The 23,230-nt window shown below is 42.9% G+C and overlaps 1 protein-coding gene across 1 annotated transcript in view; it reads left to right on the forward strand.

The window, feature by feature from the left end:
• CHST1 (carbohydrate sulfotransferase 1) overlaps window positions 1-22,452 on the forward strand; it is a 48,153-nt gene extending 25,701 nt beyond the window's left edge. Inside the window, exons 2-3 of the mRNA XM_066582446.1 lie at window positions 15,017-15,126; window positions 20,426-22,452. Coding sequence (XP_066438543.1) covers window positions 20,477-21,739 — 1,263 coding nt within the window. The 5' untranslated portion in view covers window positions 15,017-15,126; window positions 20,426-20,476 and the 3' untranslated portion in view covers window positions 21,740-22,452. The remainder of the gene's footprint in view (window positions 1-15,016; window positions 15,127-20,425) is intronic.
• The last annotated feature ends 778 nt before the right edge of the window (window positions 22,453-23,230 follow it).

Here is a 23,230-nt window from a genome sequence, read left to right on the forward strand (position 1 = left end):
CAGCAGCACATACTTTATCCCCCTGTTATGTTTGGATAGATGATACAAAGAGTTAATTCAATGTTTGAATAAACCTTATAAAAAGTGTTATAAACAGGTAGAGAGTGGTCCAAAAGAAAGAGAGATTGTGAGCCTCTAAACCCACTATAGCTAGATGATGACTGAGACAGTCTATTAGCTCTTGCTACGGGAGCGAAGGAAGGTCTCCTCAAGAAGACATTAGAACTCTCTCTACCAGGGCCATGGTGATGTTATGGGCGGAAAGTGCTCAGGTTCCAGTTGAGAGCATCTGCTGGGTGGCATCATGGAGCCTGCCGAATACCTTCATCCGTCATTAGACTTCTCGGCAAGAGAAAATTTTTCTCTTGGACACTCTTTTGATTTCTGAGCTTTCTTACCTAGGATCATCCTATATATCCGTATGTATGTGCTGCTGTGCAGGATGTAGAGATCATTGTACATACCTATAGGTATGTGCTGCTGTGCAGGATGTAAGGATCGTTGTACATACCTATGGGTATGTGCTGCTGTGCAGGATGCAAGGATCATTGTACATACCTATGGGTATGTGCTGCTGTGCAGGATGTAGAGATCATTGTACATACCTATGGGTATGTGCTGCTGTGCAGGATGTAGAGATCATTGTACATACCTATGGGTATGTGCTGCTGTGCAGGATGTAGAGATCATTGTACATACCTATGGATATGTGCTGCTGTGCAGGATGTAGAGATCATTGTACATACCTATGGGTATGTGCTGCTGTGCAGGATGTAGAGATCATTGTACATACCTATGGGTATGTGCTGCTGTGCAGGATGTAGAGATCATTGTACATGCCTCTGTGTATGTGCTGCTGTGCAGGATATAAGGATCATTGTACATACCTATATATGTGTGCTGCTGTGCAGGATGTAGGGATTATCCTACATCTCCATATGTATAAGTGCTGCTTTGTAGGATCTACAGATCATTATGCATCCCCATATGTGTATATGCTGCTGTGCAGGATGTAGGCATTGTCCTACCATCTGAAAAGTGTATATGTGCTGCTGTGTAGGATGTACAGATCATTATGCATTCCCATATGTGTATGTGCTGCTGTGCAGGGTGTAGGGATCTTCCTATGTCCTCATATCTATATGTGGTACTTTGCAGAAGGTCCAGGAAAGACTGAACTTCTTACACTAGTCTTTCCTGTAGTCCAAACATCAGCACATAACTACCCTCCCAGCAAAGTTGAAGTCTTTAAAATTACACAAAGGGGGAGGAGCTAAGGCACTCACTTTTTATTGGTTTTGTTCATAATTTGAATGAACTCCTCATGTCAGCTGTAGAGATGAGCGAGCATACTCATTAAGACGATTTACTCGAGAGAGCATCCCTTTTTTTGAGTATCTGCTGGCTTGTCCCTGAAGATTTGGGGGGGTCGCCGGGGTGAGCGGGGAGTTGCGGAGGGGATCTGGAGGGAGAGAGATCTCTGTCACTCTCCACCCCGCGCCTCCCCCCGCGGCGCTCATCTCTAGTCACCTGTCCAAAGCACATGTATGTGCTGCTTGGATTACGGGGAAGAAAAATAGGGTAGGATATTCAGTCTTTTGGTATTTTATCAAATCCACACCCCCTTTCTTGGACCTATTAAAGCATATGCCTTATTGCTGGATGCTAGCGGGGAGCCAACTAAAGATATAGGGCTTTAGAGTAATAAAGAGAACTTTTGCCCCAGGAAGAGGAAAGTCTAGCTGTGCCTCTGAATAAAGGATGCAGCCAATCTAGACTGGACCGCTCTTTCCAGGACGCCCATTACAGCTGCCTCTATAGTCAGTTCACCCTTGTATTAGATCGTCTTTAGGGTTATCTTCAAGTAATTAGAGATAAGGAGTTCATTAGATCTTTTCTTATGCATTGATTCCTGAGAAAGAGAATCCGTTTGACCGGCCATAAATCTCAATCATGGTCGATAAATTCTTCTGGCTTTATATTCGTGTGGAAGGAGTCTAGAAAAGAACTTGTGAGTCATTTCTCTTCCCTTGATGGCCGTGAGTCACAACTATGACAAACAGCAAACATTCGAGGATGCCTTCAACGTCCTAGTGCCGGTTCCCTCAGCACAGAGACCTTCACCAGACTCTTCCTCGGTTCTGTATGGTATATTGAACCTTGTCTTGGCCAACCCCTTCTCCACAGAGCTGTATTCACGTTTCCATGAGACTGAGCATCCCTTTGGCAAGCCTCAATCTTCAGCAATGAACTGAACGGAATTTCTAAATGATCTGCAATATTCAAATTGGAGCGGTGAGAACATTTTTCGCTCTCTGTGTGAGTTGGTCTCTATGGTGATATGTATGGCTGTATCACAATATGTAGTGGATTTACTCTTGGGAATTTAAGTTTTCTGATACAAATTACGCCAAAGATACTATTTAACATGCTTTGCACTCCATTTATGATGTGTTTTAGACACTTTCAGACACTTTTTTCGCCGTGCTCGACAAAGGGGTGTGGCTTCAGGGAAACTGGGTGTGGCCTAAATGTAACATTTTGCAATGTATATATTAGAACAAAATAGAATATTACATTATGTGAACCATAAGCGCCTTTTCAAACTAGGGTTTTGTTTTCCGCTTTGCTGATTCGTCGTATGAACATCAAAACGGAAAGGAAACAAGACCATAGAAATGCATTGAAGTGGAAGGTCTTCAGCTTCAATCCATTTCTGTGCCTTCCTTCTTCGTTCCGTTTTTCGCACTGGATCAGAAGGCTGCGCTTTTGTTTTGAGTTTCGAAAACGGAATTGTACTCAAAGGAAGGCGGATGGACAATCTGTTTTTCAGTAGTGGTTCTTCAATGAATGTGGCTCAGTGGTTAGCAGTGTTGCCTTGCAGTGCTGGGATCTATGGCTCTAAATCTCAAGGTTCAAACTTTAAAAAACTCCATACAGACATCACCCTTGGTTAACATAGTAACATAATGTGTAAGGCTTAAAAAAACATGAAACGGCTGTCTGTACATGGAGTCTGGCCTCGCTTTTAATTCCTAGTCATTGTTACAAGGCTTGTATAAAGAGTCTAACTTTGGCTTGAAGGAATGCTGCCTTCCAATAGGTGGCGCTGTGGAGGTATTATTCCATCTCCCTTATTTGCAGGGTCAAAAAAGACATATGTCCATACATTTCAAGTTCAGCCTATTACCTCCAATGTTGATCCAGAGGAAGGCAAAAAAACCCTGTTTTTCAGTAGTGGTTCTTCAATGAATGTGGCTCAGTAGTTAGCAGTGTTGCCTTGCAGTGCTGGGATTCAAGGCTCTAAATCTCAAGGTTCAAACTTTGAAAAACTCCATACAGACATCACCCTTGGTTAACATAGTAACATAGTGTGTAAGGCTTAAAAAAACATGAAACAGCTGTCTGTACATGAAGTCTGGCTTTGCTTTTAATTCCTAGTCATTGTTACAAGGCTTGTATAAAGAGTCTAACGTTGGCTTGAAGGAATGCTGTCTTCCAATAGGTGGCACTGTGGAGGTATTATTCCATCTCCCTTATTTGCAGGCTCAAAAAAGACATATGTCCATACATTTCAAGTTCAGCCTATTACCTCCAATGTTGATCCAGAGGAAGGCAAAAAAAACCTGTTTTTCAGTAGTGGTTCTTCAATTAATGTGGCTCAGTGGTTAGCAGTGTTGCCTTGCAGTGCTGGGATTCAAGGCTCTAAATCTCAAGGTTCAAACTTTGAAAAACTCCATACAGACATCACCCTTGGTTAACATAGTAACATAGTGCGTAAGGCTTAAAAAAACATGAAACAGCTGTCTGTACATGAAGTCTGGCTTTGCTTTTAATTCCTAGTCATTGTTACAAGGCTTGTATAAAGAGTCTAACGTTGGCTTGAAGGAATGCTGTCTTCCAATAGGTGGCACTGTGGAGGTATTATTCCATCTCCCTTATTTGCAGGCTCAAAAAAGACATATGTCCATACATTTCAAGTTCAGCCTATTACCTCCAATGTTGATCCAGAGGAAGGCAAAAAAAACCTGTTTTTCAGTAGTGGTTCTTCAATGAATGTGGCTCAGTGGTTAGCAGTGTTGCCTTGCAGTGCTGGGATTCAAGGCTCTAAATCTCAAGGTTCAAACTTTGAAAAACTCCATACAGACATCACCCTTGGTTAACATAGTAACATAGTGTGTAAGGCTTAAAAAACCATGAAACAGCTGTCTGTACATGAAGTCTGGCTTTGCTTTTAATTCCTAGTGATTGTTACAAGGCTTGTATAAAGAGTCTAACGTTGGCTTGAAGGAATGCTGTCTTCCAATAGGTGGCACTGTGGAGGTATTATTCCATCTCCCTTATTTGCAGGCTCAAAAAAGACATATGTCCATACATTTCAAGTTCAGCCTATTACCTCCAATGTTGATCCAGAAGAAGGCAAAAAAAAACCCAATGAGTTAGAAGCCAATTTTCCCCATTTATGGGGAAAAAAATTCCTTCCCGACTCGAATCTGGCAATAGGAATAATTCCTGAATCCTAGATTTGAACCTACAACTTCAGCACTGCAAGGCAGCAGTGCTCACCACACCTTGTAACACGGGGATTCTAGGTTTACGTCTATGGACAACATCTGCATGGAGGTTGTGTGTTCTCATTGTGTTCATTCTTCTCTTTCTTCTTGAGCACCGTGGCTCATTAATTAGCACTGTTGCCTCGCAGCGCTGGAGTTCTAGGTTCAAATCTGGCCAAGGGTGATGTCTGTAGTGGCTTTTTATGTTCTCTTTGTATTTATTCTTCGTGCTCTTCTATTTCTCTGGCAATGAAAGAACAAGCGAGGACGCTCAGTTGTTAGCGCTATCGATGCTAGGAAACGGAAAGCTTTACAGAGGCTTCCTGATTATCATTTTTAATAAAACTGGATCAGTTAAAAAAAAACCACTAGTGTAAACGGGCCTTAAGGTGTTCTCCTTTTTTTTTAACCCCGTAAGGATGCAACATTTTTTAATGTTTTTTCCTCACCACTTTCAAAAATGATAACTCTCATCTTTCCGTCGGCATAGAGCTTGTTTTTTGTTGGACGAGTCAAATTTTTCAATGATGTGTATTATAATGTACTGAAAATACAATTTCACCATCTATGGAAGAAGGGCTTGTTTTTGTACATTGAGGCAAAAATGGCGTGACCACTTTATTCTGTGGGTCAGGACTATTATGAGGATAGCAAATTGATAGTTTTTTTTGTTGTACTACTTTTAAAAAATAAAATCTGTTTAAAAAATCCATTTTCTGTCACCATCTTCTGACCACCATAATTGTTTTTAGCTTTCCATTAATGGAGTTGTGTAGGACTTGTTTTTTTGTGGGATGAATTGTGGTTTCTGTTAGTACCAATTTGGAGTACATATGACTTTTTGATCGTTTTTTATAAAAAATTTTTCCTGGAGACGAGGTGACCAAAAAGGTGCAATTCAGGAGTTTTTTTCTGACGACGTTCACTTTGCGGGATAAATAATCCAAATAATGACCTGTTTGGGGACTTTATGTTGCAGAAACAGGACAGAAATGTTTATACAGAGAAAACGATTATACAGAGAAAGATAGAATTCCCTGTGGCCGAGTACTTTATATTAAAGTAATAGGTTATTATGTTGAAAGGCAATTTCAAGTCACAAACCACAGAAGAATTCATGAATACAAATTTATAATAACTTTTGACACTTTCAACACAGGGTTAAATTCTTCAAAAGGATTCATGGGTGAGTGGGAAGTATGAGACATTTATAGCACAGATAACACTCTGGCCTGGTGACCCCCAAACACTAATTCAGGGACCATAAAACCTTCACATCTATTTTTGTATTTCTATTGTAATATTTTTTTAAGTGCAAATTAATCACATCCGTGTCTGTGCCTTGTCATAAGTATGTGTGTATATATATGCATGTATCTTCAGATCCATTTCATTATGCCTTGATGAAGGAACCTGTGAGGTCCGAAAGTTTGCATGAAGGCTATATTCACACAGGCTACAAAATCGCACAACTTTGTAGCGCTACAAAAACGCATGTCTGTGAAGCCCATGGTTTCCAATGGGTTCTTTCAGGCTACAAAACATCTTATATAAAGGAGCCCATTGGAAACCATGGGCTTCACATACATACGTTCTACCCCTGCACCTCCTCCCCACCCCACCACGTTTGCTTTCTAATAACTGATTTCCACGTAAAAACCCCTACTGCCTGTATTCCCCATGCCTCGCTCCCCCCTTGTACCTCCTGTACCACCCCCACCCCATTTGCTTCAAACTCATTGTACCTCACATTGTAATTGTTGTATTGTTTGCCTTTCTCCCATGCTTGAAAGCGCTGCGGAATAAGTTGCTGCTATACAAATAAAGATTATTGTTATTCATGTCTAATATGTTTGTTTTCTGTCATTATAAATACAGGTAAAGTTTTTTTTTTAACTCACAGTATCCTTTATTTATTACAATAATGAAAAAAACACTTTTTTTTCACATTCATTTACAGGGGAATTGAACTTGTGATAGTTTGATCAATTATATCATATGCTGCAATACTTCAGTATTGCAGTATATGGTAATTCTGCTGGCATTGTGTTAGGATATGCCATAGGCCCATCTTAATAGGCAGAAGTACATAGCGGCCCTTGGGTCCTTCAGAAGGCCACCGACTGTCATGACAACGGAAAGGCAAATTGAAATCTCATCACAAGAGTAAACAGCCGCAGTTGGAATGTCAAAGACAGCTGACCCCTGCTTCTAAGCTACGCCATTTTAACCCCGAGTGTCTGGAATGTAAATATACTGTACATCCTGGGGTGTAAAGGGGTTAATAACAGTCTGGCAAAAATTGTACCAAATAATTAATTAATAAAAATCTAATTACTATGATAAGATATACATTTTGGGGCTCATTTCCTTATACTGGCGTCTCGTACTCCAAACTAAATAAAGCCCGTACGCCGCAATGAGCGACAAATGTATCATTGGTTTCATCTGGTGGCTCCTCCGTGCGCCACATCAAAAACTTACGGCAGCTAAAAACTCCCCTCCCCTCCGCGCTCCCCCGCCGAGGCTCCCACGAGCATGCTCGGAGGAGAAGGCACTTACTCGAGATGAGCGAGGCTCGTTCGAGTAACTCACCTTACCGAGCGTGCTTGCTCATCTCTAGTTATAGTAAAAGAGACAGTCCACATGTGGCTACCACCCCTGAAGATAGACCCCTCCCAGTGTTTGAAAAAGTGGCGGTGCGCAGTGTACAAGCTTCAAAAGACACTAAATTCTGGTGTCCAGGGGTTCTTAATAAGACCCCATTATTTCAGTACTGCTAAGCCTCCTTACGCTTGTAGGTAAGCAGAAAGTTGTCCTTTAACTGACTACTGTCCCATGTAGACGGTACGACAGTCATCTAAAGGATTGCATTCGTTCCGGTCTTCTTCACAGGGCACCCTTAGTACTTGTCCTAATATATAGGGGACCCAGACATGGCTACACTATGCACCCTTAGTACTTGTCCTAATATATAGGGACCCAGACATGGTTACACAGTGCACCCTTAGTACTTGTCCTAATATATGGGGGAAGCAGACATGACTACACAATGCACCCTTAGTACTTGTCCTATTATATAGGGGACCTAGGCATGACTACACAGTGCAACCTTAGTACTTGTCCTAATATATAGGGGACCAGACATGGCTATACAGTGCACCCTTAGTACTTGTCCTAATATATAGGACCCAGACATGACTACACAGTGCACCCTTAGTACTTGTCCTAATATATAGGGGACCAGACATGGCTATACAGTGCACCCTTAGTACTTGTCCTAATATATAGGGGACCAGACATGGCTATACAGTGCACCCTTAGTACTTGTCCTAATATATAGGGGACCAGACATGGCTATACAGTGCACCCTTAGTACTTGTCCTAATATATAGGGGACCAGACATGGCTACACAGGGCACCCTTAGTACTTGTCCTAATATATAGGACCCAGACAGGACTACACAGTGCACCCTTAGTACTTGTACTAATATATAGGGGACCCAGACATGACTACACAGTGCACCCTTAGTACTTGTCCTAATATATAGAGAACCCAGACATGGTTACACAGAGCACCCTTACTACTTGTCCTAATATATAGGAGACCAGACATGGCTACACAGTGCACCCTTAGTACTTGTCCTAATATATAGGGACCCAGACATGACTACACAGGGCACCCTTAGTACTTGTCCTAATATATAGAAGACCAGAAATGGCTACACAGTGCGCCCTTAGTACTTGTCCTAATATATAGGGACCAGACATGGCTACACAGTGCACCCTTAGTACTTGTCCTAATATATAGGGGACCCAGACATTGCTACACAGTGCACCCTTAGTACTTGTCCTAATATATAGGACCCAGACATGACTACACAGAGCACCCTCAGTACTAGTCCTAACATATAGGGGACCGAGACATGACTACACAGTGCACCCCAGTACTAGTCCTAATATATAGGAGATCAGACATGGCTACACAGTGCAGCCTTAGTACTTATGCTAATATATGGGGGACCCAGACATGACCACACAGGGCACCCCTAGTACTTGTCCTAATATATAGGAGATCAGACATGGCTACACAGTGCAGCCTTAGTACTTATGCTAATATATGGGGGACCCAGACATGACTACACAGTGCACCCTTAGTACTTATACTCATATATAGGGACCCAGACATGGCTACACAGTGCACTCTTAGTACTTGTCCTAATATATAGGGGGCCCAGACATGACTACACAGCGCACCCTTAGTACTTGTCCTAATATATAGGGGACCCAGACATGACTAAAAAGTGCACCCTTAGTACTTATACTAATATATAGGGGACCCAGACATGGCTACACAGTGCACCCTTAGTACTTGTCCTAATATATAGGAGATCAGACATGACTACACAATGCACCCTTAGTACTTGTCCTAATATATAGGGGACCAGACATGATTACACAGAGAACCCTTAGTACTTATAGTAATATATAGGGGACTCAGACATGACTACACAGTGCACCCTTAGTACTTGTCCTATTATATAGGGGACCCAGACATGGCTACACAGTGCACCCTTAGTACTTGTCCTAATATATAGGGGACCCAGACAGGACTACACAGTGCATCCTTAGTACTTGTCCTAATATATAGGGACCCAGACACGGCTACACAGTGCACCCTTAGTACTTGTCCTAATATATAGGGGACCCAGACATGACTACACAGTGTACTCTTAGTACTTGTCCTAATATATAGGGACCCAGACATGATTACACAGTGCACCCTTAGTACTTATACTAATATATAGGGGACCCAGACATGACTACACAGTGCACCCTTAGTACTTGTCCTAATATATAGGGGACCAGACATGACTACACAGTGTGCCCTTAGTAATTGACCTAATATATAGGGGACCAGACATGACTACACAGTGCGCCCTTAGTAATTGACCTAATATATAGGGACCCAGACATGACTACACAGTGCACCCTTAGTACTTGTCCTAATATATAGGGGATCAGACATGACTACACAGTGCACCCTTAGTACTTGTCCTAATATATAGGGGATCAGACATTACTACACAGTGCACCCTTAGTAATTGACCTAATATATAGGGGCCCAGACATGGCTACACAGGGCACCCTTAGTACTTGTCCTAATATATAGGGGATCAGACATTACTACACAGTGCACCCTTAGTAATTGACCTAATATATAGGGACCCAGACATGGCTACACAGTGCACCCTTAGTACTTGTCCTAATATATAGGGGACCCAGACATGGCTACACAGTGCACCCTTAGTACTTGTCCTAATATATAGGGGCCCAGACATGGCTACACAGGGCACCCTTAGTACTTGTCCTAATATATAGGGGACCCAGACATGACTACACAGAACACCCTTAGTAGTTGTCCTTATATATAGGGGCCCAGACATGACTACACAGTGCACCCTTAGTACTTGTCCTAATATATAGGGGACCCAGACATGACTACACAGAACACCCTTAGTAGTTGTCCTAATATATAGGGGACCCAGACATGACTACACAGAACACCCTTAGTAGTTGTCCTTATATATAGGGGCCCAGACATGACTACACAGTGCACCCTTAGTACTTGTCCTAATATATAGGGGACCCAGACATGACTACACAGAACACCCTTAGTAGTTGTCCTAATATATAGGGGACCCAGACATGACTACACAGTGTACCCTTAGTACTTGTCCTAATATATAGGGGACCCAGACATGACTACACAGTGCGCCCTTAGTACTTGTCCGTTTCTGTTGTCCTGCTGTGTGCCACTCCTCTACACCCTGACATGAAAACTACATGTGGGCAGCCACACATAGACACTTTTGTGTCCAGATCATTGCAGCCACACAGAATGGCATTGTAGGCCCCACACTGCATGTTGTGCTCCCCTGACCTAGACTGAACTGAGAAAGGGTGGCTTCACACGAGTCTGTTTATGTATGTACAGTTGTGCACACAAAAACACGCTTCTATTAAAACCATTGGTTCCCCATGGAGGGTTCACATGTCTGTGTTTTCAGGCATGCAAATGCATGTACCTGCAAAATATAGGGCGTGCGTGCACTATAGGTCCGTGGTATGCATCAATATTCCCCAGCGGGGAGTCCCCTGGTCACCGCACTAAGCGCTCAGCCAATCAGATACAGCCCTTTCAGCAGGCGGGGATTTGAAACACAGTCAGAGCAGTGCAGGGAGAAGACAGGCTGTACGCGCCTGAGCCCCGGCAGCTGCGGAGAGGGGAGTATGTTTTTTTTATTTTTTACACATTCTAGGGATGATTTTTCAGGGAAGGGCTTATATTTAAAGCCCTTCCCTGAAAATCACTGCAGTGGTTGCCGGCAGACCATTGCCTTCAATTGGGCCGCTGGCAGCAGCCGCGGCCCCACTGAAAGCAATGCTGCATGGACCTGCATTCACACGTGTTTGTGCACATACGTGGGTGCGCGGTTTTGTGCGCACCTATGTACGGCACACGCACACGCTCATGTGAATGCACCCTATTGCTAAGTTACAGGGGCTACACTATCCCTCTAAACCGAGCTCTATGATACTCCAGCCACCGGCTCCAGTATATACATTTGCTCAGCCTATATAACAGGATATTTGTAGGGGCCGTTCTGGGTCTCTATACAAGGTCTCTTCTCTTCCTCATCCCTTTTTTTCCTTTCCCTCTTTGTTTCTTGTGATGTCATTTTGTTTCTTCTGATGTCATTTCTATACTTTTTGTATGAGTTTCCTCATCTGATCATTTCTACTTCTGTATAATGCCCTTTTTGCCTTTGTATTCCCGTATAAACCATTAGGGACACAGACTAGTTTGGTATTTAAGGTCGCAATTAGAGATCAGCGAGCACCAAAATGCTCGAGTGCTCCTTACTCGCGTCGAACTTTCAGTGATGCTGGAGTGTTCGTTTCGAGTAACGAACCCCATTGAAGTCAATGGGCGACTCGAGCATTTTTGTATATGACTGGTGCTCCGCTAAGTTTTTCATTTGTGAAAATCTTAGCAAATCACCAAAGTCATGTAAAAAACACAGAAATGGATAGGGCAGGAGAGGAGCAACATGCAGGGCTGCATTTCGGGCTCCGAAGTCTCACTATTAAGCCACAATAGTGGCAAGAGTGAGACCCCCCCCCCCCACTGTCAGCATAACGATCGTTCTCCTCTGCCACAGCTGTAACAGTGGCAGAGAAGAACGATGTTAGCCCATTGAATTCAATGGAGCCGGCAATACAGCCGGCTCCATTGAAAGCAATGGGCTGCCGGCGAGCGCGGGATGAATTTTCGGGAAGGGCTTAAAAATATAAGCCCTTACCTGAAAAAGAAAGATTTTAGTGTAAAAAAGAATAAAAATGCAGGCATTCTCTTCAATGGAGCCGCTGCTGCCGGCGACTCCATTGAAGACAATGGTCCGCTGGCACACCTGAATTCTTTTTCAGGGAAGGGCTTTACATATAAGCCATTCCCTGGAAATGAATTAAAAGTGATTTAAAAAACAAAAAAAATAGATACTCACCTACCTTCAGCTGCCGGGGCACAGCCTCGTGTTCTCCTGCTGTCCCCTGCACTGTGGTGCTGATCTGCTGTCATTCAGCTGAGAGCTGCACTGAGCCAATCAGAGGCAACACTCACTCACCCATTCATGAATTCATTAATAGGTGTGAGTGAGATTTGCCTCTGATTGGCTCAGCGCTGAGCCAATCAGAGGCAAGTCTGACTCACACCCACTGCAGGCCAGCCGCGCTGAACTCCGTCTGCCGGGACCAGGTGAGTATATATATATTTTTTTATTTTTACACATTTCTGGATGAATTGCACGGAAGGGCTTATATATTTAAGCCCTTCCCGACAATTCATCCCGCGATCGCCGGCAGCCCATTGCTTTCAATGGAGTCGGCTGTATTGCCGACTCCATTGAATTTAATGGGCTAACATCGTTCTGCCGGGACAAGGTGAGTATATATATATTTATTTTTTTACACATTTCTGGATGAATTGCAGGGAAGGGCTTATATATTTAAGCCCTTCCCAATAATTCATCCCGCACTCACCGGCAGCCCATTGCTTTCAATGGAGCCGGCTGTATTGCTGGCTCCATTGAATTCAATGGTCAGTGCTCATTTAATCAAGACGAGTACCGCGTGGTGCTCGTCTCGAGTAACGAGCATCTCGAGCACCCTAATACTCGAAGGAGCATCAAGCTCGGACGAGTATGCTCGCTCATCTCTAGTCGCAATCATTTTTTAGTATTTTCAACACCAGTTTTCAAAAATTCTAACTTTTATACTTTTCCTTTGACACGGACGCAGGAGGGCTTGTTTTTTGCGCAGCGGGCTGTAGTTTTCTGTTGGCACCATTCTGAGGTCCATACAATGTATTGAATAACTTTTATTAATTTTGGGAGGCCAGATGAGGGAACACATCAATTCTGCCATCACTCGAATTTTTTTTTTTCCTGCTGGTCAGTACAAATACAGCGATATCAAAATGATATATTTTTGTAAGTTTTTCTACTTTTGCACAATAAAAATCAATTTTTCGGAAAATAATTTGTTTTTGGCTTCGCTGCATTGAAATATCCAGAACTTGTGTATTTCTGCATGGATGGAGCGGTGTGACGGCTTGTTTTTAGTTTTTATTGATCCCATTTTTTGGTGCATATAACTTTTATGATCACTTTTATTGCATTTTTTGGGGAGGCGAAACAAACAGAAAAAAGCATTTTGGCTCTTTTTGGGGGGTTTTGTATTTTTTTTATAGTGTTTGGTGTGCAGGATAAAAACTGTGTTCAGCTTATTGTTTGGATCGTTATTGATGCAGCGTTAGCAGATGTATGTTTTTTAAATTCATTATTCCTATGCAAATAAAAAAAAAGGAAAGTGCGCGAAAAAAGGTTATTTAAAGTTTATTTTTGTAACGTGGATATCTATAGCTTTTTGTGTTCCTATAGAAGATCGTATGATCACTCAGGTAATACACTGTAGTACCTCTGCACTGCAGTGCACTATCTGTTTTTTTGGCTATGACAAGCTATAGTAGACCCAAAGGCTATTGTCTAGCATCCAGTTGCCTTGGCAACCCATCAGCCCTCCACAATTGGATGGCAGAGGGCTGGTAGTGTTACAAAGGGAGCGCATTCCCTCTGTTAACTACTTACATGCCATGATCAACATTGATTGTGGCATGTAAAGGATTAACAGCAGGGATCAGAGTTTTCTGCAATTCCTACCATTACAGCGGTACCCCAGCTGACCGGCTCTTTCTGCAGGTGGTGTGGACTAATTTTCTGAGCCTACGCCATCTACATCCCGTACATATACAGCATGTCACATGAACTCCCGTTCTCCCGTGACGTACATATACGTCATGGGGTGGGAAGGGGTTAAACTGATTCTAGTCCCCGTTCTATTTTTGTACCCTTATAGCCCAAAATTTTAGCAAAAATTATAGTTTCAAAAGAGAAAAAGGGTCATCATCATCATTTATTAAAAAGCTTGTCCAATTGTAAACTATTTATGGCCTATCCCCAGCATACTGAAGTGAAAAGGGAGGTGGAGCAACCCTGCGGTTGTGTTTGTAGACTAGATGATGTCACTGGAGACCCATATAGGGGCTTGGTGAGGGTCCATATCCAGAGATCCATGTGGAGGTGTTGCCAATTTGAGTTGTGCCAGGGTCTCTATCACCAGAGACCATGTAACAATTCGCTGTCTCATGGGCAAGTGTGCTCATGCACCGAGCTGATTTCTGCAGCAGGCAGACAGCTCTGTTCACCTTCCAGTGGCCAGGCTTGGTATTGCAGCTCAAATTCCCATTCATTTTAATTGGAACTTTGCCTGCAATACTAAGCCTGGCCACTGTAGTGGGAACAGCGCTGTCTGCTTCCTGGAGAAATTAGCTCAGTGTACAAACACAGTGGCCCAGAGAACAGCTGATCAGCGGAGGTCCCAGGTGACAGGCCCTGGAAAATCTACTATTGGTGACCTATTTTTAAGCATAGACCATCAATAGTTTACAACTGAAAAAGCCCTTTAAGAGTCATTATGCAGTATACCCTCAGTGCCATATACATAATGTACTGTATGTTTGTATGTATATATCTATATAAATGAAATAAGAACAGATGTGTATAGCGGTATCTATAGAGACTGACATACCCACGGATACACTGTAGCTGCAGAAGTAGTGCTGCTCTAATACACTTTAGGCACCTCTATGTATACATATAGGACAGCTCTAGCTATAGCTGTAAACAGCATACATTCTCCCATGGAGATCCAGATGAGTATATGCACTTACATGTTGCTGCAGAGGGGACTGGACTTGTGTGGGTCACTTTCTGGTCACTTGGCTTTCACTGTGACACATTGCCCATGCTGCAGTAAATGACAGAATTCTGTTTTTCTTCTAGAGGCGACGTATCGGAAGAGAGACTCTCAATAAAGAGTTGAGCCAAGAATTATTCCAAGACTTTCACCTGCCATTGTCGGGGCCAAGACAGACAGATTTACCTATTTTATGGTAAGAACTTTAACTCTTTCCTGACGAAGGGTGATTGATGCGCCTGCCACATTCTGCAGTTCTGATATTCCCACTTTCAAAAAATCCTACCTTTTTTTGATGGGGGGGGGGGGGGACATATATTCATAAGGGCTTGTTTTTTGCAGGACAATTTGTATTGGTATTACAGGTAAAGTTCCTTTTCACATCAATGGGAGATTTGCCTGTAATACCAAGGCTGCCCATTGCAGTGAGAACGGAGCTGTCTGCTTCCTACAGAAATCAACAAAGTGCACAAGCTGATCACTGAGGGCCCTGGGTGGTAAACACTGCTGATCTACTATTGATGTTCTACCCCAAAAGTGGGTCATCAATAGTTTACAACTGGACAACCCACAACCCCTTTAACATATCATATAATGTATTGGAAGACTTTTTAAAGTGGGAGGAAATAGGAAGAAAACACAATTGCAGCACTTTGGGGGGGGGGGGGTTATTTTTGCAGTGTTCTTGATTGAGGGCTCATTCAGACGACGTATATATGTGCGTACATACATCCGCACAAAACCGCACGTCTGTTAGAACCATTGGTTCCCTATGGTGTGTTCACATACTTTACAGGCGTGCAACGCACACACCTGCAAAACATAAGGCATGCGTGCACCATAGATCCGTGGTGTGCGTCAATATTCTCCGCTGGAAGTTCCCTTGTCACTGAACACTGTGACAGTACTGTCACAGTGTTCAGTGACAAGGGGACTTCCCGCAGGGAGTAAAGAATTCCCTGCCACAGCTGTAACAGCTGTGGCAGAGGATCGCAAAGCTCTGCCATTGCTTTCAATGGGGATGCCGCTGCCGGTAGCCCCATTGAAAGCAGTCGGATGCCGACACCCCCGCAGTGATTTTCGGGGAAGGACGTTAAATATTAGCCCTTACCTAAAAATCATTCCTAGTTGTAGTAAAAAAAATAAATAAATCTATACTTACCTCTCCGGCACTGCCAGGGCTCAGGCGCATCTAGCCGCTTGGGTCCCGTCATCGTAATGAAGTTCTTTCCGCAGCTGGGGATTTAAAATCCGCGCCTCCTGAAAGGGCTGTGTCTGATTGGCTGAGCGCTCAGCCAATCACAGGCAGCGCTCAATCATTCATTGAATGACAGCTGAGCGCTGCCTGTGATTGGTCACAGCGCTCAGCCAATCACAGGCAGTGCTCGGCCATTCAATGAATTCAATCCCCGCCTGATGAAAAAACGTCATTACAGTACCGGGGACAGAGCAGAGAAGACATATCGAGCCCCAACAGTGCCGGAGAGGTGAGTATTTATTTATTTTTTACACCAGCTAGGGCTGATTTTCATGGAAGGACTTATATTTAAAACCCTTACCTGAAAATCACTGCAGGGGGTTGCCAGCAGACCATTGCAGACCAATGGCAGCAGCCCCCATTAATAATGAGATATTTTTTTAATAAATTGGACCTTTATATATGTAGCAATACCAATTTTTTTATTTTGTTTTTGTTTTTTTTTACTTTAATTTTTTTTTATAATAATTAAAAAAAATCTTTATTTTACTACCTTTTCCTTTTTTTTATTAGTCCCCATAGGAGACTTGAACTTGCAATTGTGTGATTGCTTATATAATATAATGCAGTACTATGGTACTGCATTACACTGCATTTTAACAGGCTGCCTATTAAAGATGTGTCATAGGCCACGGGCACATCTTTAATAGACAAACAATCAACCAATAGCAGCTCTGGATGCCTTCAGAAGGTCCCAGGCTACCATGACACCCTACGATCTTGTCATTGCGGAGCCGTTTGATATATTTAAATCCCAATTGATCAAGACATTTAATTGCCACTGTCAGATTTACCTTCCTATGTTCAAAGACAGCCAATAACCACTGTGTATGGAGCATGAGAAGGCACAGACGTGTGTACATTTGTATATACTGGTATATATGCCCCATCCAGATGTTTCATTATGCCTGAGAGGATCCGAAAGCTTGCTATAACATCATGTATTTTTGTTGGCCATTAAAAGCTATCATATCTACAAGATGACTTGGTTTCTCTTACTGAGAACAATCACATTTTGCTCTACTGGCTAAAGCCTCATGTCCATGGGCGGGTCGGACTCCTTGGGCGGGAGTCTGCAACAGAATCGCACCCTGCCCGCGGCAAGAGAACATTACTTACCCCCGTCCGGATCCTTTACTTGGCTGTGCAGGGATCAATTCACATTTGCATTCAGGGTTTCTGTTCTTCCGTTCCTTCTTAGGGACCTTTCACACGGGACAGAATTACGCCGCAGGACGCAGGCAAATCCGCAGCTCAGGATTCCCCCCCCCTCAAATCTGCAAGTCTAATTGTAGATATTGATGTGGAATTGCAGACGGGTTTCAAGCCGTTTTTAATTCTGCATCAAAATCCGCCACCAATGGTGCGGGTTTTGACGGGGCTTTTGATGCAGAAATTCTGCTGGCCGCAGCATTTCCGTTATGTGTGAATGCACCCAAAGGCTTAGGTCACATTTCTGTTTAAAATGTCCATTCTTCTATTCCGCCATGGAACAGAAGAACGAATAAAAAAGCCATGCCAGATGGGTCAAACGATGGAAACCGCTGGAACCTGATGGAACCTATTGACTATCCTTATTTGCATATTTTACCCAGAGGAGCTTGCATGGCCTTATAAGTCTCCTTACTCACATTCTAGGTGTCTCCACACTCCTTCTGGGTGCTCTCCTTGGGGAGAGACGATGGCCCCCTCCGACTCACTCACCTCCTAGGTGTCTCCACACATCTCTGTGTGCTCTCCTCAAGGAGAGACGACACCCCTCCCGGCCAAGGCAGTGTTCTGTCATAGGATTTTACTGGAAGAAATAGTGTAGTATGCTGCGCTCTTATTTCTGGCATTTATGAAGGAAGTCATAATGGAAAAGCCCTGACAGAACAGAGCCCAAGTGATGTTAATGTACTCCTCAATTTAAATACATTATAATCTGGGCATATTATCAAACAGCGCAAATATTAAAGTTGTTTTCCAGGACTCCAATATTAATACCCTATCCTTAAGCTAGGTCATCAGTATATAATCGGTGATGGTCCTTTGCTCAGAATCCCTGTTTAGAGAGGTCAAGGTGCTTGGGTCTCTTCACTACATACCGAGCACAGCGCCGTACATTTCATAGTGGCTGTGCTTGGTATCGCAGTCAATTGTATTCAACTGATCCGAACATCACTGGCCTGAATGGAGAATACTACACTCACACAAGCGTTGTGACCTCTTCAAAGAGCTGATCCGTGGGCAGTTCAAACAGTGGACCTCCACAATCAGATATTGATGGCCAATCCTAAGAATAGGTCAATAATATCGAAACCCTGGAAATCCCTTTTAAACTCATTTTATGAACTCTTATGAAGAGAGAGAGACCACACAAGTTGACCCCAGAACAAGTTTTAAATTGTTTCTGTGGTTCTCTACGCCATTCTGTAAGCCTCAAGTGCGAACAAGGTTCAAAGAAATCACATATATTTTCCATTCAAGTAAGAGATCTCTAGTACTTCATGGGAAGATCACACATGCGGCGGAGGTTTTTACCTTAACGAAGTAGATGCTGCAAAAATATAGCAATCCTCCAAAACTGCTTAGCGCCGTAGTGAAGGCATCGGTAACAATATGTGGCACCTTGATGTCTTTTATCATTCTCAGGACATTGCTGTAAGTGCACCTTGAAATATTCCTTCGCACGAAAGTGCAAAGAAGAAGTGAAAAGAGTAGCTCATTACCTTGGTGGTGGTGGTGGTGGAGAATTTGATTCCTTTACAGGGAGAAGGAGATTTTTTTTCTTCTCCCCATTAAATGAGCCTTCTCCGCCGCTCATAATCCATAAAACCGAAATCTTTTTATGTGTGATTCTTATAGAGGAATTTAACAAGGTGGTAGGAAGAGCGGCCCCGGCACAAGGTGACTTTTGTTCTTTGCTGCTGAGTTGAAGACGCTAAAGTAAAATGTTGTCAATAAGTCCAAATGTCAAAAAGTCACAAAATATCTCATAACAAAGTACAGATGAAACTGGGGAAAATGAGAACTGAAAGAGAACAAGATGCATCTCTACCATGATGGTGGTCCGCAGACGCCCCGTTACTGGTGTCATAGTAGGTGCAACTGTGCCATCTAAATAGCTTCAAAGTAACTACCGGTGGGGAGAGTTTAAAAATTAGCACCCACAAAGCTGCCAGGGGCTTCCCAAAAAAATCACACATCATTAATAGTACTGATGTACTCTTTAAGCTCAGGTTTTTAAAGGCTATGGAAACCTTGGTAACAAATCAAAACATACACATATCTTGTTAAGTCACTGCAGAAAAAATGTTTCACTTATCTTTGTTTTTTGCATTGCGTTTTCCTTCTCATGCATTTAAAAAGCCTCATACTTGGTTTGGGAGCTCTCCTACATTTAGGCTTCTGGCTTGGGAGCACTGATCAGCTGCCCTCTCTCTCATGAAGCTCCACCTCCACTCTCCCTTTCAGAAGCTGTGTAGCATAACCACACCCACTCAATACTACACAGCTCTCTCTCATCCTAATTCTGGCAGAGAATTCACCCGGAGTGAATTACAGCCTTCTGTAATAGCAGCTTTCTCTGCTCTCGGCTTCCTTCACCATCCTCTGGCACTATCATACAGCCCTCTATAAAAGCTTAACCTGTACATAAGTGTGGCACTGTTTTTATAGGAAAGCAGCTATATTTTCTAATCATGCACAACCCCTTTAAGCTGCCCCTTATCTACCTGTTTTATTAAAGGGGTCCACTGTTCAAATTCCTCATCTTTTATCCATAGCAGAAAGTGTACAAAGAGTGTCTCTTGCTCTAGAGCAGTGTTCCCCAACTCCAGTCCTCAGGGACCGCCAACAGGTCATGTTTCAGGATTTCCTCAGTGTTGCACAGGTGATATAATTACTATCAGTGCCTCAGACATTGCCACAGGTGTTCTTACTATAGGAGAGCCTGAAAACATGACCTGTTGGTGGTCCCTGAGGACTGGAGTTGGGGACCCCTGCTCTAGAGAGCCTGGCATATCTGTGCTTTACATTTTCAGTTCATTTATTTCAATGAGAACTTTGTAATGTTTCACTTCCCCTGTGGGGGGTGCTGCAGGGAAACTGAACACCTACTGTCATGTTTCACCACGGATTACAGCTGATCACTGGAAGTTTCTACTGAAGTGCTAGCCTTGTGTATTGATGATGAGATATTTGTAATGGATGCATTTCCTTTACTTAATAAACTATTTCTGTGTCCTTCCTAAAGGTACAATAAACAACAGAAGACCTTGAAGAGGCTCAATGACGGTTTCCAGCCATGCAATGTTCTTGGAAGGCTGTTCTCTTACTAGCGCTTGCCTCAATTGCTATTCAGTACACAGCCATCCGGACCTTCACCACCAAATCCTTTCACATCTGCCCAATCCCCAATCCAAATAACTGTAGCCCTGGACAAGACCCTACAGAATCTCCTGATCGTCTCTGTGAAGATGGTCAGTTGATAAACTCGAATATTTCCAGAAAGACTCATGTCCTTATTTTGGCGACCACTCGTAGTGGATCTTCCTTTGTAGGACAACTCTTTAATCAACACACAGATGTCTTCTACTTGTTTGAACCACTTTACCATGTTCAGTATACCCTGATACCCAAAATGACTCCTAGTAAGAGCACCACTGATAGACGAGTGATGTTGGGTGCGAGTAGAGACCTTTTAAGAAGTCTTTATGACTGTGACTTGTATTTCATGGAGAACTATATAAAGCCACAACCAATTAACCATACTACAGACAGGTTATTCAGAAGAGGTGCCAGCAAAGCTCTGTGCTCTCCACCAGTCTGCGATGCACTGGGACCCACTGACATTTATCTAGAAGAGGGAGACTGCGCGAAGAAATGTGGAAGCTTAAATCTGTCTCTTGCGATGGAGTCTTGCAAAGAACATGGACATGTAGCCATCAAAACAGTGCGTGTTCCCGAGGTTAACGACTTACGAGCATTGGTGGAAGATCCAAGACTGAATTTAAAGGTGATCCAGTTGGTAAGGGACCCAAGAGGCATTTTGGCTTCTCGTAGTGAGACATTCAGGGACACCTATAGGTTGTGGAGGATCTGGAGGGCCACCGGTCGTAGACCATATAATTTAGACGCAACCCAGCTGACAACAGTCTGTGAGGACTTCCTAAATTCTGTATCTACAGGGTTAAGCCGGCCTCTTTGGTTAAAGAGCCGATACATGCTCTTGAGATATGAAGACCTGGCTAGAAACCCCATGAAAAAGATGGAGGAGATATATGACTTCGTGGGAATTCCACTGGATACCAACGTCGAAAGATGGATCTTGAATAACACCCGAGCAGACCAGTCCTCTGCCAAACACAAATACGGCACACTAAGAAATTCTGCCGCCACAGCCGAAAGCTGGAGACTCACATTATCTTATGACATTGTAGAATTCACCCAGAATGCCTGTCGACAAGTACTAGTCCAACTGGGTTACAAAACCGTGAGTTCTTCCCAGGACTTGAGGAACCTTTCCTACAGCCTCATTGAGGACAGATCTTTTACCCCTTTTTTGTGATGGTTAATTTAATGGTAACTAAAGACTTAAGATATTACCAACAACAGAGAGAAAAATGTTGGAAAGTTTATTTTTTATAAGAGATCCCCCTTTCTTCATCTTGTTTCTTGCTCTGGGGGGAAAAAAAACAAAAAAAAAGTTGCACTATCGAGGGAGGGGTAATAAAGCACATGAAACAAATTGGGGGATTATACCTCTGCAAAACTTGAAAATGTTTTAGTAGTTGAGTTTCAAAAAAAGTACCATAAAAAGGCCCATACTGTTCTCTACCACACAAAGCAATGTAGTAGAAGCGGAGAGAGTCTTCGAGGGATGTTGACCTTGAGACGTCCCATGGAAAGGTTGATCAACAGGTGCCATAGCCCTATCAAGCTAACTTCCATAGAATAAGGATATTTCGAGGGTTCCTTGTCCCTGTATGTCACAATGGCTTCTTATTTCTTGTATGGCTGCAGAGGGTGTTATAATGTTTACATAAACCAAAACACAAGGTATATTCCTCTGACGTCTACGATTGCTGTGATTTTCTGGTCTCTATGGTTTAGGGCTCTGGGTGAAGGAATTTGCACAAATTTTTTTGATCATGTTGTATTATTTATAAATGTTTATAAAGATGCATTGAAGATGATTATTGTGTCTTTTATGCTCGGGATCAGTAGAAAAATAGGAACAATTAACTGTCTTGGATTTCTATGTGACATTTCAAAAATAAAGAGGAAGTCAGCAATAAACAGAGTGTTTGATAAATGCAAAAACAAGATTCGAGTTGACAGAAAATTTCACTTTTTCATTTAATTTCCTCTTCTTTATATGATCCAAAGGGGGTTATCACATACTTGATAACTTTTCTTACTTGCCTTCAGGGCTAATGTTGTGGCGCAAACATTTTTTGTGTCTAGGTCACACTCCTTTTCACAGACCACACCACCTTTTTTCTACAGGTCACATAAAAAAAAAACCCTAAACTATAAGCCCCTCTTGTGGACCACACAGGAATAGACCCCTATGCTGGGAAGGGGTTGTCCAGTGACTTTAAACATTTTTAGAAAGTGCCCGAATACTGTAAAAAAAAAAACCAAAAATATACTCACCTCTTTCGCTTTCCCCATGGCTCTGGTCACCATCTTGCTGGCCTCAGCTCACCTTCCAGCAGCTGGTTTCATGCCATCTGAGTATGTGACCACCATGGCAATCCATGGTCTTAGCGTTTGTACTGCTGAGGCCAGTGATTGGTGCAGTGGTTACACACTCAAATGGCCCATGATGGCATTTCACAAAAATAAGAGATCAGTGGGATGCCAACTGGAGCGATAGGAGGAGCAAAGGAGGTGAATATAGATTAGTCTTCCATTCTACAGGCACTTTATTAAAAAAAAATATTTAAACCCGATAGATAACAACTCTCCCCTTTGCGCCCTTCTCTTCGCCCACTGCCCAGAGACTTGAAAACTCTTCTGGGTGCGCGGAAGTTCTCTCATTTTTTTTCAGGAA

Source organism: Eleutherodactylus coqui, chromosome 11 (genome assembly GCF_035609145.1).
Source record: "Eleutherodactylus coqui strain aEleCoq1 chromosome 11, aEleCoq1.hap1, whole genome shotgun sequence".
NCBI classification, from domain to species: Eukaryota; Metazoa; Chordata; class Amphibia; order Anura; family Eleutherodactylidae; genus Eleutherodactylus; species Eleutherodactylus coqui.